Source organism: Schistocerca cancellata, chromosome 7, assembly GCF_023864275.1.
Source record: "Schistocerca cancellata isolate TAMUIC-IGC-003103 chromosome 7, iqSchCanc2.1, whole genome shotgun sequence".
Taxonomy (NCBI): Eukaryota; Metazoa; Arthropoda; class Insecta; order Orthoptera; family Acrididae; genus Schistocerca; species Schistocerca cancellata.
Window position 1 is genome coordinate 344,376,048 of NC_064632.1, and position 15,879 is coordinate 344,391,926.

The window sequence follows — 15,879 nt, forward strand, 5'->3', positions numbered from 1 at the left end:
TCCTGCACATTTCGGTCGAAGTGTTCATACGCTTCTCAACAACAGATTCAGTGACCAATGGATTGGTAGAGGCGGACCAATTCCATAGCCTCCACGCTCTCCTGACCTCAACCCTCTTGACTTTCATTTATGGGGGCATTTGAAAGCTCTTGTGTACGCAACCCCGGTACCAAATGTAGAGACTCTTCATGCTCGTATTGTGGACGGCTGTGATACAATATGCCATTCTCCAGGGCTGCATCAGCGCATCAGGGATTCCATGTGATGGAGGGTGGATGCATGTATCCTTGCTAACGGAGGACATTTTGAACATTTCCTGTAACAAAGTGTTTGAAGTCATGATGGTACGTTCTGTTGCTGTGTGTTTCCATTCCATGATTAATGTGATTTGAAGAGAAGTAGTAAAATGAGCTCTAACATGGAAAGTAAGCGTTTCCGCACACATGTCCACATAACATATTTTCTTTCTTTGTGTGTGAGGAATGTTTCCTGAAAGTTTGGCTGTACCTTTTTGTAACACCTTGTATAGCCCAAGCACCAGGATACCCTAAACATTACATATAGTCACATGGCCCACGAAGGAGATTTGGTCCATGGGAACAATGCCCTCTTTGGCACCTGGGATACTGTCTGGTGACAATGTGGACCATGGTCATTTTGTGTCTGTCTGTGGGAAGGATTGGCCCTTGCAGTTATATGACTGCCTGAGGTAGAAGGAAAAAAAGAAATCTGACAAGTCCACTAGCTGATCACTGACACGAAACATGGCGTCATCACTGTGGTGGCTTTAGCACTGGTGTAAGCACTACACCCATTCACATGGCCCACGGAGGAGAATAGGTCCGTGGGGCCAGTACCCTCTATCAGCACCTGGGATGCTGTCTGGTGAATGTGTGGTCCATGGTCATATTGTGTTTCTCTGTGCGAAGGCTGACCCTGACAATTATGTGTCTGCTTCCCTTGAATATATTTTTTAGTTGCTGGCTGGATAGGTCCTAGGCATTGCCACAGTATGAGCCACATTTATATACTTTGAATCTTGCCTCTGTTGAGTGTCCTCAATAATATGAAGCAGTGGTGTCCATGTTGTATGGGTATATGCTATTATATATTCTTCTTCCATGTTTTCTTCTTCTTCTGTAATACTACAGGCAGTTTGAAGAGGTGAAAGCATAGCAAACATATGAAATGGTAGGTAAATATTGAAAACTTTCTGTTGTCATCTTCATATTATCTGGTGTAAATATATCGATTAAGAAACTTTTTGAGTGAATTTCACAAATCTGAAGATGTTCATGAGTGATAAATGATAGTCATCAAGAACACACACAGTATCCAAACAAGGGATGGGGGGAGCTGTGCAAGTAATTTTAGTTCTGTGGAGGGGGAAGAGATGGAGTTTACAAAGCACAATTTCTTACTCAAAAAGCTCAAAACTATTGATTCACAGCAATGAAAAGCTCTTAGGTTTTCAGCTAGGTGGTGATGTTGAGAAACTGTGATGTTTTGAGGAGTGTCATACTCATCATGCTCAAAACTTGTCAAAGCTTCATTGTAGCATAACTCCCAGCTGGAAACACAGGACCTTTCATCAGTGGTACAAACTGGGAAAGTCTACAGCCATTGATTCACTTAGTTTAGCAGTTACCAGACATACAATTCCTACTACTTTGTGATAGGTATCCGTTGCATGTGTGCCTCTTTTAATGAACACCAATTAAGTACAAATAAATCACACAAAATAATTGGTCCTGATTTTCGTGAACACAGACATTTGTTAGACTCAAATAAATTCCTCTGTCTGTCACAAGAAACAAAAATACTGTCAGAAATGGGAAAAATTAAACATTAAATTGGAAATTAACCCAGGGACGAGAGGGATTTGGAGCTCATTTTCCTTTCAGATGGCTTAAACAAGGGCCATTTGTAAGGAATGACTTACAGAACAGTATGTCATGTCAATAAGACTCATTAAATCATGTTGTTTTATAGTGTCACTTCTTTGTGCTACAATTGTACTGTTTTTTTGCAAGAAAAGAGTAATCTCAAATATCTTAGCTGTAAAATGCACTTCTATGTCAGTTTATATTTTCCTTCTGTTTTCCTTAACTCTTCAACAGTTCGGCTATGTGGCACAAAGCTTGGTTGTGCCGAAGGTGGCTGTGGAGCATGCACTGTCATGATTTCGAAGTATGATCATAAACTCAACAAAGTATCGTATCCTTTTACAGTGCCAACATAACAGGAACGAAGCTGACATGATACGAGGCACTCTGAATAATTTTTTGGTTGTGAATTTTAAAATTTTCCCGGCGAATTGACTGTTCAAACAAATTTCGGGCATTGAACGATGACCGGCTGCAAGCCCGAAATTTGTTTGAACAATTTTTTGGTTGTTTTTTCTAAATCTAAAGAGCAATTTCAAATGTGGTAACTGTTGTCATTCAGTACAATTCTGTGCCACTGAGTGCTACAACTGTTTGTAGTGCAGTCTTTCTAGTGGTGATCCACAAAGATTTGAGAGTAAATTACACCTAGGGTAGATGGTAGCCTCACGTTGCATGCAAAATATCAGTAGGAAATAATAAGCATGTAGTATATTGATCTGCAACAAATTCATAACACACATAGTGCATCATAAGTTTGCATCATGGAATTAAAGCAAATATCATAAATATAGAGCATTCAACCAACACAGTACAATTAAATCTCTGCTGTGGGATTATGCATGATTATTTCATGTGAAAGGACATATGATTCAGTATGTAAGGTATTTGTAAGACAACTAGAAGTAATCCACTTAGGAATTGGCAGCCATCTGCTAACATGTAGAAACAAGTAAAACTGCTAGTTTTAAAACTGTGGAGTCCTTCTTCTGGCAGAAGAAAGTAAAGGAGAACAAGAGAATGGAAGGATTTAAGCAAAAAGTAAAGTCATTCAGGACCCAGGGTGGGTCAGGGTACACTTATTAGCAGAAAATATCTGAAAACTGGTGAAAAAGACAGTAGGAAAGTCAGTGATGAGTGGAAAAACCTTGTAAATATTCCAAAAACAAGGAGAAATTAAATACATGATAAATGGTACAGAGGATGAAAAAAATGTGAAGACCCTGAACAGAGACAACAAAAGAAGAAAAAAGAACAAGCCTAGAAAATTATGACAAATGTATGCCAGGTAAGACCAAGAATATTTGTAGCAAGAGTCCATCTGTAAAATTCTGAGGAACTGACGCGAGGAGAGATAATGTAGATAACATAAGTGGTAAAACAGCAAAAAGTCATGAGTATCATGTTGCACAATGTGTTCTGCAGTGGGCTACTGTGTGTTGTCACTATATACGCTTCATGTATATTCATTATTATAGACAACTTTATCATAGTTTTGTGTGTTTATAAAAGGCTGGGCTCAAGGCTGCACTCAAGTTGGTATATGAAAAGTTTAATGGTGATGATTCCTTTCATGGAACAGATTTTGCCAGTAACAGGGCTGATTTATGTAATGATAGATAAGTCTAACATCTTACAGCAAAAGTATTAATAGGGAAAGAATCACAGTGCAAGCAAATGACTTCAAAAGGAGAATAGGTTATCAAAAAGTGTTGGAAAAATAGGAAAAGCAATCCTAGGGCAATGGTGGGTGGGGAGAATATGTTATAGAGTGGTCCTCATTTAAAACTCATAACCCTGCTGAAGTTTTTTATGATTTGCAGAAGTGCTGCTACTTTAAAGAAATGCCCTGCTCATACATTTAGGAAGACTGGAGAAGTCCGCTTACAAAGTACCATTTGAATGAAGTGGAACATTAAATATTCATTTGGTAAGTGTACATGAATAGAGAGCCACAAGGGAATTATCAGGTTTTCGGAAGGCAAGAGGCACCAGAAATGAAATTGCTACAATTAGTTTGTTAAAGGAAAAAAAGAACAGAGATTATCTGTAGGATCTGAATGTACGCTTCATGGACTGCATCAAAACATTTGACTGTATAAAATACTAAAACTTGCTGGAAATACTAGAAATTATGGGGATATGAGAGCACCTGATGCAGTTAATGAGAAAACTACACTCCTGGAAATGGAAAAAAGAACACATTGACACCGGTGTGTCAGACCCACCATACTTGCTCCGGACACTACGAGAGGGCTGTACAAGCAATGATCACACGCATGGCACAGCGGACACACCAGGAACCGCGGTGTTGGCCGTCGAATGGCGCTAGCTGCGCAGCATTTGTGCACCGCCGCCGTCAGTGTCAGCCAGTTTGCCATGGCATATGGAGCTCCATCGCAGTCTTTAACACTGGTAGCATGCCGCGACAGCGTGGACGTGAACCGTATGTGCAGTTGACGGACTTTGAGTGAGGGCGTATAGTGGGCATGCAGGAGGCTGGGTGGACGTACCGCCGAATTGCTCAACACGTGGGGCGTGAGGTCTTCACAGTACATCGATGTTGTTGCCAGTGGTCGGCGGAAGGCGCACGTGCCCGTCGACCTGGGACCGGACCGCAGCGACGCACGGATGCACGCCAAGACCGTAGGATCCTACGCAGTGCCGTAGGGGACCGCACCGCCACTTCCCAGCAAATTAGGGACACTGTTGCTCCTGGGGTATCGGCGAGGACCATTCGCAACTGTCTCCATGAAGCTGGGCTACGGTCCCACACACCGTTAGGCCGTCTTCCGCTCACGCCCCAACATCGTGCAGCCCGCCTCCAGTGGTGTCGCGACAGGCGTGAATGGAGGGACGAATGGAGACGTGTCGTCTTCAGCGATGAGAGTCGCTTCTGCCTTGGTGCCAATGATGGTCGTATGCGTGTTTGGCGCCGTGCAGGTGAGCGCCACAATCAGGACTGCATACGACCGAGGCACACAGGGCCAACACCCGGCATCATGGTGTGGGGAGCGGTCTCCTACACTGGCCGTACACCACTGGTGATCGTCGAGGGGACACTGAATAGTGCACGGTACATCCAAACCGTCATCGAACCCATCGTTCTACCATTCCTAGACCGGCAAGGGAACTTGCTGTTCCAACAGGACAATGCACGTCCGCATGTATCCCGTGCCACCCAACGTGCTCTAGAAGGTGTAAGTCAACTACCCTGGCCAGCAAGATCTCCGGATCTGTCCCCCATTGAGCATGTTTGGGACTGGATGAAGCGTCGTCTCACGCGGTCTGCACGTCCAGCACGAACGCTGGTCCAACTGAGGCGCCAGGTGGAAATGGCATGGCAAGCCGTTCCACAGGACTACATCCAGCATCTCTACGATCGTCTCCATGGGAGAATAGCAGCCTGCATTGCTGCGAAAGGTGGATATACACTGTACTAGTGCCGACATTGTGCATGCTCTGTTGCCTGTGTCTATGTGCCTGTGGTTCTGTCAGTGTGATCATGTGATGTATCTGACCCCAGGAATGTGTCAATAAAGTTTCCCCTTCCTGGGACAATGAATTCACGGTGTTCTTATTTCAATTTCCAGGAGTGTATATAAAAGTGAAGAAGCTGTAGTAAACTGTAACAATGATACACAGAAAATTTTGGAATAGGAGGGGAGTCAACAATGCTCTATTAAATCTAGATTTCTCCTTAACTTAGTTGGTGGATAAAAAATGAACTCTGTAGGCCTAACAGTATGAAACTGGTATTAGAATCAGAAATCAAATAATAAAAAAACTTAAGGTATGCTGATGAAACAATACACACTGATCAGCCAGAAAATTATGACTACTTACCTAATAGCTGGTATGTCCACCTTTGGCTCAGATAACAGTGGTGATACAGCGTGGAATGAAAGCAGTGAGGCCTTGGTAGGCCGCTGGAGGGAGCTGGCACTGCATCTGCTCACGTATGTCACCTAAGTCCCGTAAATTCTGGAGAGGGGGCGATGAGCTCTGATATTCAATCACATCCCAGATGTTTTTGATCAAGTTCAGATCTGGCAAGCTGGGGAGCCAGCACATCAGTTGAAACTCACCACTGTGTTCCTCAAACCATTCCATCACACTCCTGGCCTTGTGAGATGGTGCATTATCCAGCTGAAAAATGCCACTGCCATCGGGAAACATGATCATCATGAAAGGGAGTACGTGGTCTGCAACTAGTGTAAATACTCCTCGGCTGTAATGGTGCCTTGCATGAGCTCCACTGGACCTGTGGATCCCCATGTGAACATTCCCTAGAGCATAATGGAGTCGCTGCTAGCTTGTCGCCATTCCACAGTACAGGAGTCAAGCAGCTGTTTCTCTGGAAGATGACAAATTTGCACCCTCCAATCAGCATGATGAAGAAGGTATTGGGACCCATCAAACCATGTAACACTCTGCCACTGCACCAATGGCCAGTGCTGATGGTCATGTGCCTATTTCAGTAGTAGTTGCTGACATCATGGTTTTAACATTGGCACATCCATGAATCATTGGCTGCAGAGGCCCATTTTTAGGAGTGTTCAATGCAATGTGTATTCAGACACACTCTTACTCTGCCTAGCATTAAAGTCTGATGTCAGTTCTGCCATGGTTCACCACCTGTCCTGTTTTACCAATCAGCCCAGCCTACAAAGCCCAACATCTGCATCAAGGGGTGGCTGCCCAATCACATGACATCTGTACATGGTTACACCATGTGTTGAAGAGACTCACTACAATTCTTCTCAAATACCTGAAAAGTCATGCAGTTTCTGAAATGCTCATGGTGAGCCTCCAGCCTATCACATTCTGCCATTGGTCAAACACAGATATATTGCATGCCTTCCCTGTTCTACACAAAGACAGCACACTCATTGATACTATGTGCACTGTGCGTGTGTCTGACTAGCACTCATTCCTCACTGGTGATGCTGCTATCACCTGGACAGGTATATATCAATAGTAGGTTGGTGGTCATAATGTTCTGGCTGATCAGTGTATATCTCTGAAACTGAAGAATACATTAAAATATGTTACATTAAAAATGAAAAATCAGGAAGAAAGGAGATCCAGAAGGAGTTGACCAGCTAATCTGTGTGATTTGTAAGTGGCTGTCAATCTTATCCTTGGTCACAGTTTGACAGTGGCCATTCAGTCATATGGACAGTTGGGATGTGTTCATTCTAGTATAGAAAGTTGTGCAGTAGTTGCAGCATATGTGGTATAGGTGTATGATATGGCCACTTTTGCAAGTGGCCCTGTCTTATATGGGATGTTGGTCAAGGGCTTGATAGGTACGTTGTGTGGTAATAAAAGAGTTAAATGTTTCACCTGGATCATCCCAAGTATCAAGTAACTGGGAGCAGGAGTGCTATCTGGATATTTCATAGAAGAGGTGGTAGAATGCTGCTGTAGACAGAGTAAAAAGAATTCCTGCATATAGAATCATTGTATGTCAAAACACATTTTATTCCCATAGCTTTATTCACAGATAATTCCTTGACTATGAATAAGTCATTTAGCAGCAAATGCCTGCCTAGCACCAGTGTGTGCAATGCATGGTCTAGCAGTCACAACAGTGGAAGGAATTGGAAGCACAAAGACTCGTTTACACCCAGTGCAAGAAAGGATTGCAAAAGCACATGGTTCACAGTGTGGCTTCTGTACTCCAGGAATCGTTATGTCAATGTACACATTGCTTCGGAACAAAAGTTGTCCCACAATGGACGACCTTGAAGTAGCATTCCAAGGTATGGTTTAGTGACACAAACTCTTTTCTTTCAATACTTTTAAAAATTTCTTTATTATTTAAGACACATAATACTGTTACAAGATTTTATGTATTTCAACATTTTGTATACAGCATTAATCGTAATAGTTGGAGTCAAGAGAAATACAATGTCAGTAAAGTATCTGATTAGTTTCCATCTTCTTAAGTTAACAGATTTAATTTCTTGCACAAACCACCATAAATATAACCGCTTGCTATGTCGTTATTGTTAGCCTGACATCCACTAACTTAATACACACGAAAATGGGGAAGAACATAGTGTCATGTTTCTACAAGTCATGTTAAGTAATTAGTAATGACTAATTCTTTTCCCCAGAACAATATGTTTTAGATGGATAATGGAGACCAACCTGTATGCTTGTATGGTGAATGCAGAAAATTCTGAAAGCATATTCTGGTTCGCAAGCATCTGACTTCACAGTTTTCTTGAAGCAGCTCTGTGGGACTTTTTCTCCCATTTACATTATAATCACATTTCAGCATTCTCACCAATTCCTTTAATAATCAAATCATAATTGCTATTGTAAGCACATATGTGGCAGGAATGTTTAGCACATGAAAGATCAGTTTCTTTAAAACTGTATCTGATAGTTCCTTGACAAAGAATGCTGTCAATCTAATGACAAAGAATACCACATAAATAACTTGCTGGTTCTCTAACAATGGAAAGTCCAGGATGGAATAACAACAATATTATGAAAAGGCTAGATTGCTGCTACCATACAGAGGAAACATTGAGTCACAGGCAGGCACAACCAGAAGACTGCTACACATTTAAGCTTTCAGCCACAAGGTCTCCTTCCAAAGCAGAAGACACACACACATTCACACAAGCACAACTTACACACATATGAGCACTCTCTCTGGTCAGACTGTGGGTGTTAGAGAAAACTTTACCATGTAAGTTTACTCCTTGGTATGCATGTCAGGTTCTTTCGATAAAAGTGATGTGGGTGATATTCTAATAGTTTGCCATAGTTAATGGTTGGTACTTGCAAACAGTTATAAAACTTTACAGCTGTTGACCATTTCCAGTCTGCCATTGGCAACAACACCTGTGGACCTATATTGTGCTAGCTGGACACACAATGCTGGCACAATGTAGGCACACCAGTGTGTGTGTGTGTGTGTGTGTGTGTGTGTGTGTGTGTGTGTGTGTACTCTAGCTCGTCAAAGGATTACATCTGAAAGCTAGCAAGTTTTTCAGTTTCTTTTTGTGTGCCTTTCAACAACTCAACATTTCTGCAGTTTGGTGTGTTGTCTCCTTTGTTCCTAAATTACTTATGTTCTGGCACAACTTTCCTTATTATAATTGATTTATGTACTGATGAAGAGTAATGTTATTGTGCCTGTGAGAGAGAATGGCAACAGCAATCTCTTTTAAATCATATTTAAAAATATGTAAATGAATTACGTATATTTTCAGTGAAGGGACTGTACATGTATGGGGCATATTTTGAACTGCTGTTAAAAATGTGCTACATTTTACAATAGCCATTTTGAACACCATGAGAAACAAAGACTATCAGTGATGTAGTGATTATTAATATAAAGAGAAGTTTGTTTCCATCCAGTTTTTTACTCTACAAGAACACTTTCCATCTGTACATTTGTTTTGGATTTGTAATTCAAACAAATTAATGGAATTAGATGTGGGTCCATTTTCAAGGCAGCCATTCTGATATGTGCTGCATGAGCAAAGAGATTTTAGGTTTATTATTTGGAGATGTTATTGGAGGCAATAAGCCCAATCACCACTCTAGCAGGTCTAGGAAATTAACCAATAAGAACCCATGACTTACGAGTATGCTTAATCATCAAACATTGTTTTGAACTATTTGAGACAATTTCTGTAGCAGCTATTTTTTGTTTTATTTATTTGTCCATCCATCATGAAGCATTTACATGTAATTAATGTTGCCATGAATAATTTAAGAACATCTTTTGCAATGGAGATTGACATTCCATATCAGTGCACATTATTTACTAATTTATGCGTGGCCAAATAACAAGTGTCTATATGTAAAAGAATACTCTGCAATAAAAGATACGTCATGCCTTGAATGAGGATGTAATTAGTTTTACCACTCATTTATTAATTTAGATTGTCTTTTGAACAGTTTTCTAATTCTTCAAGTGTGCTGAAAGGCTTTTTATTTAGCTATTTTTGTGTTTTACTTTTAAAAACTTTTAGTGAGATATGAAATGTCTGGGAATATAACGTATTGAAAAATTTACACCCAGAGATTAATAACTACAGTGTATTTTCTTAATTTTAGTTGTAGATACATCTATCTTGAATGCTTCATGAGTAATATGTTGGTGTACAGATTGGTCAGATACAAAAGTCATTGGAACTGTGCTATTGCACAAAAGTTACAATCACAAGAAAGACTGCATGACACTGTTCAGAGTGGTACAATCATAATTTCATTAGTTTTTCAAGTAGTGGGATGTAATTTTTAATGGAATAATGAGTCCTGGTGCATGAGGTGCCACTCAGCCAGACTGGGAGTAAGCTAACTTGGTAAAACTATTATTGCAGTATTTACCTGAGTGTTATGGCTACAGTGAAATTCTGTGACTTTGTTGGGTCATCTGGACCTGTTTTACTTGGTTAGTGATTAGACTATTCATTTTGGTTATTAATAAGAGGGTTGTCTGTAAGTGTATATGAAAACTTCCGAGGCAGTTGCATATTTGCAGTGACATTTTTATATCATGATAATTATTCAATCTGGGAAGCAAGCACAATGGTTCAAGGCTCAAAGAAAATCAAGTGTATATTTTGCTGAACTGTTTTCTTTTATTAATTAATTAATTTCTCTTTCTGCATAGAGTTAACAAAGACGACTTTTGCAAATGTTAATATTGTTTTCTGTCATTTTGAGAATTTATTGTAAAATACAAACAAAACAGATCAGTGATATAATTTAAGAAACTGCAATACAAGCACACAAAAGAGAGAGTCAAGCCACAAAAGTAGGTATACTATTAAAATATGTCTTATTTTTAATAAAAACTGTAAGATCACATATTTTCAACTGAAAATTCAGAAAATGAGTGTAAACATTTCTTTGTCAGGAATAGTTTAAGCTTCTTTTTGAAGATATTTCCATCATGCACACATAAGTCTTTTGGAAATTTGTTAAACAAGATTTGAGCACTGATGTATGGACTGTGGTGTGTTATTTGTAGATTAATACTTTGTCTAAAGTAGTTATTTTTATTTCTATGATTGTGGTCATGTATTTCATTGCATTTTCTAGAATCTTTTTGATGACATACAAAAACTTAAATTACCTTATACAAATACAAGGACTATAATGTAGGGTACTTATGTTGCACAAAAACCTCGCTACAGGAATCATGATGATCTAAACCATCCTTTATTTTAATTACCTTCTTCTGCAGCAACATTAATCTATTGATGTGTGTATCTGCAGCACAGCCCCATAATTCAATACCACAAATGAAATGAAATGTCATGTGCCTAGGGCCTCCTGTTGGGTAGACCGGTTGCCTGGCGCAAGTCTTTTTAGTCAATGAGGATGATATGATGATGGAGGCAACATAACAACCAGTCCCTGAGCAGATAAAATCTCTGACCCAGTTGGGAATTGAACCCGGGCCCTTTGCCCAACATTTGGCCTCACTGATCACTCAGCTATCGAGGCAGACTCAATACTACAATTTAGCAAAGGATATATTGTTCCATAGTAAACAGTTTTGATAGTACTACTTGCAACTATTTTTGCTAGGTGACTGAGTAGATATAATCCACTACTAATCTTCCTGCATACAAAGTTAATATGATTTGACTATCACAAGTTTTCATCTCAGTGTAGGCCTAAGAATTTGAAGCTTTTATTGCCCATTACTTCAATTCCACATATATTATTTATAGAGTTATAGCTAGAGTTAACAATCTTAAATGATAATAACTGAGACTTGTTAACATTTACATTTAGATATTGTTCATGAAATTACTTAAATATATTTATTACTCCATCTGTTTAGGAAGATGCAAGTTTACAGGCATTCCTGCAAAAGAAAAAAAAAAAAAGAAAAAAAAGAGAGAGAGAGAGAGAGAGAGAGAGAGAGAGAGAGAGAGAGAGAGAGAGAGAGAGAGAGAGAGATGTGTCCTCTGCATAACTTACTATTTTGGAGTTTTGTGGCTGAGTGACATTATTGACATAGACTAAGAAGAGAAAGGGCTAAGAATTGACCACTGGGAGACTCTTTGTTTCATTGTCTCACTAGAAGACTGGGAAATTACAACTTGGTCATTAACTTGATAGGTTAGCGCTTTGTGCACTTCTTCCAGTTAAACAGGTAGTTGTTTATTAGTAGTATTGCTGAATCTCTTAAGCTATAGGCCTTAAGTTTTATTATTAGTAGGTAATGTTTAACTGAATCAAATGCTTTAGTAAGATCAAGGAATGTCCTTGTTGCCAAATACCCTTCATCTAGTACACTATATACAATATGTAAAAATACAGAGATTGTTGTGTTTCAGTGAATAGATTAGTTTTGTGTATTAGGCCCTGAGTTGTGAAAGCAAAACGTATCTAAAGATTTTAATAAATATTGGGATTAATGGATTGGCCTAAAGTTTTCAACCTATTTTTTTGCATTTTGTCTTATATACCGGTTTAATTAAGCACACTTTTAATGAATCTGGGTAGGACTTTTCCCCAATACAGCAATTAATGAGGTAGGTAATAGATTTAACTAATTCTTTGTGACACTTTTTAGCTAGGGCACCAGATATCTCATTCCAGGCAGCTAAGTTCTTGGTCTCTAATGTGTTGATTATTTGACTTAATTCATGTTCACTTAAAGTTCTGAATTCAAAGCTTATACCTTGGGGTGAGCAAATTTATATCTGATTGTTGTGGTCAACAGTTTGAGCTGGGATGCCACATGGAATGATGAAATATTTACTAAAAATGTCACCGATTGTTCTTGGACCTTCTATTAATTTTCCCTCATGCAGCACGCTTATTTCTTCTGTATTCATGTTTGATGGTACTTTCTGGTATTGATTAATTAGCTTTGAAGATGCATTGCTCACATTGCTAGATTTAATGATTGAATTACTATGAACCTTTTTCTTGAAATTTTAAAGCCCAGTCTCAAACATTTTCGTGGCTTTGCAATACTTTTATATGAGAATGATATCCTTTTTTAATTTATAAACTAAGAAGAGGTCATGAACATTCTGCTAGAGTTTTATCAGACTACAGGGTAATTTCAGCTTTGGATTCTTTTTATGTATTACAGTCCTTTTAATGTCTTTAACTCGGCAACAATGATTACAATGTCTCAAAATTGTTTCATGGAATTCATCCCATTTATTTTTTGAGCCTTTTACCTTATAATCACTGTTCCATTCCTCCTGGGCTAGTTTATGTTTGAGGCAGTTTGTATTATGATCATTCAGAATTTGTTTCTGATCAATAACATTTGTTGTATCTGCAGCATTTACACCCATGTACTCCTAAAACCGTGATCAAACACTTTTGAAATGAGCTCCTTCCTTTTCTAAACCTGGTGACAATTATCCACAAAGATGCATGAAAAAAAAGGAATTAAATTGCAGCTTCAGTTTCTCAGGAAAAAAAAGAAAGGAAACAAGATTAGTGTCTAATGTGCCACTGACATTGATTCATTAGAGGTGGAGCACAAGCTCTGATTAAGGCAAGATGGCAAAGGAAATTAGCTACTGCCCTTTCATAGGAACTACCCTGGCATTTGCCTTAAATAAATAAATAAAAAATAAATAAATTAAGTGATTTAGGGACATCACAGAAAACCTAAAACAAGAGGGCCAAATGAGAATTCAAACCATTGTCCTCCTGAATGCAAGACCAGTGAGTTAGTCATTGAGCTATCTCACTCGGTAGTTTCTCAGAATCAGAGACTAAATGTAGTAATAATAGGAAAAGGACACTGACATTTCTGAAACCTTTAAAACACTAGGAATGGTTGTCTGAAGACTTTTGGTCTCATAGTGCACACTTACCAGTATTATCGCAAATTGTTACAATTGATGGCAGGTTTCTTCCTTGTGTAAGGACCTTTTCTCCATTCAGCCTGTGCTAGTTTTACATGTTGGTGGTGTGTACATTATAAACAAGGGAAATATTGTAATTGGTAGATTTCAGTGTTGCTGACAGGAAATTTTGGGCTATGATAGCCGTTGATTTTCTTTTTGAAAAAAGAACTGTTCTGCTCTTTGTTGCTGTGATATTCCAATAATAGACTGAATCCTCTATAGGCCAAGGAAATTAGAATTCTGCCTTCCAAAAATTTGTAGAATTTTTGAAACTGTTTTACTCACTCAAGTAGGCCTCTTTCTTCTGTATTTTCCCCCAGATACTTGTGAAACTGAACGTTAATTAAAAAAACAGAGGTTACCCAAAATGTGGGCATTAAATTCTGTCTCAACTGAGTACCAAAACTTTGCTATTTTCATACAGTTTCCTGTAGAAAAGCTATGTCATAAAAAATTAATTTTTCACACTTTTTGAAAAACACTTGTTTCATTGCTATAAGGCATGCAGCATCTGAGAATTGGGCGAAGGAAATTGGCTACTGCCCTTTCATAGGAACTACCCTGGCATTTGCCTTAAATAAATAAATAATAAATAAATAAATTAAGTGAAGTTATTAAGTGAAATTTATAGAAGAAAACTTGTAGAACATCAAACTGTGTCTTCAGAAAATCAAAGAAAGTGACAAGAAACCTAGATGGCAAGTAAATACCACAATTATTTCAACTATATGTAAACCATACGGTTAATGACCAATGTCTGCTTTCTACTTTCCATTCAATGAAGTTTTCAGTTTTCACTTTTTTATTTTTGTTACTGGTATGTAATCCCTAATCAAAACATTATTAAGATAACAGTTCTGAAAACTATGAAATTAGCAAACAATAATATACAAAGGGCAAAACATTTTGTGCATGGGCATTAGGGCAATGAAATACAACAGGTTTGTTATTGTTTTATTAGGAATAAAGAAACTAAATTCAATTGATATAAATTGAGTTACATATGATTATATAAAACTGTGTTAAGTAATACAATAAAACAAAAATTGTGAAGCCTGCCAGCCCCATTGCAAAGGATCTAGTAGGTTGTTTTTCCAAGTTTGCACCTGCAAATATGTCCTCAGGCAATTTTGTTGAGCAGCTGCTTCTGTAGGAGGCAAACAGGTGAGGTTGAATGAAGTCTTTGATACATATTTTTCAAAGACTTGATAGTGAAACCCAATTAATGCCTTGTTTCACCTTCACAGTACTGGGCTGCTATCAACTTCTGTCCAACCTCACAAATCTCATCAGTAGTAGCATTTGAGTTGCTGAATATCTCTGCTGGTTTCTGCAGGTTGTTTTTTGTTTCCTGTGCCTTGAGGAATTTCAATTTTCCTTTGCTGCAAAATGAAAAAGTTGTGTCACAGCCACTGAAGGCATGTAAGAACAGAATTTTGTCTTTCAGTACTTGAGACAACTTAAAATTTAGGGGCTGTAGACTATGTCACATTGTTTGTTTTAGCCTAGTTCAGCAAAAAGATGTTGGGGGCAATGGAACTGAAGTAGTCAGAATCACATAAAGGTTTGTGCCCTCCCCAGTGACAACGATACAGTTAGAGTGCTGAGCAATGTCAAAAGCAGTAGCCACAATTAGCGTATCAGCATCCTCAGCTGCTCACTTATTACTGAAGTGCTCACCCTCAAGTTGTGCAGTCAGTAAAGAACAGAGGTGTTGTTTATTTTGTTTGTTTGACAGAAACAAATTTTTTACCAAAGATGCTGACATTGTTTCATTGAATGTTATAGTTGGTGCAGTTCCTTTGGTGACTCTGCACAGCTGCTCAGCTAATTTGTGGTCCTGTTAGTTGTAACATCAGGGTATACTTCAAACACAATGGTGACCTTTCTGCCATATCAACACTTAATGTAATCTACACAGTTTGTAATTATGTGAGAAAATAGTTATTTTGCCTACCATGACACTCCATGCAATAGAAATCCTCCAGTGAACTCTGCGTTTTCAAAGACAGTTGGGTCACTTAAAGCATTAAACAACTTGTAAAACACAGCTTTTTATGTTTACCACATACCAACATTGTCAAACATAGAGAATATGGGGCCAGCTGGTACTCAAAAACATG

The 15,879-nt window shown here is 38.7% G+C and overlaps 1 protein-coding gene across 1 annotated transcript in view; it reads left to right on the plus strand.

Annotated features, from left to right (window-relative positions):
- LOC126091918 (xanthine dehydrogenase) overlaps nucleotides 1–15,879 on the plus strand; it is a 252,930-nt gene that overhangs the window by 135,602 nt on the left and 101,449 nt on the right. Inside the window, exons 3-4 of the mRNA XM_049907235.1 lie at nucleotides 2,121–2,217; nucleotides 7,419–7,654. Of these exons, the coding sequence (XP_049763192.1) occupies nucleotides 2,121–2,217; nucleotides 7,419–7,654 (333 nt within the window). The remainder of the gene's footprint in view (nucleotides 1–2,120; nucleotides 2,218–7,418; nucleotides 7,655–15,879) is intronic.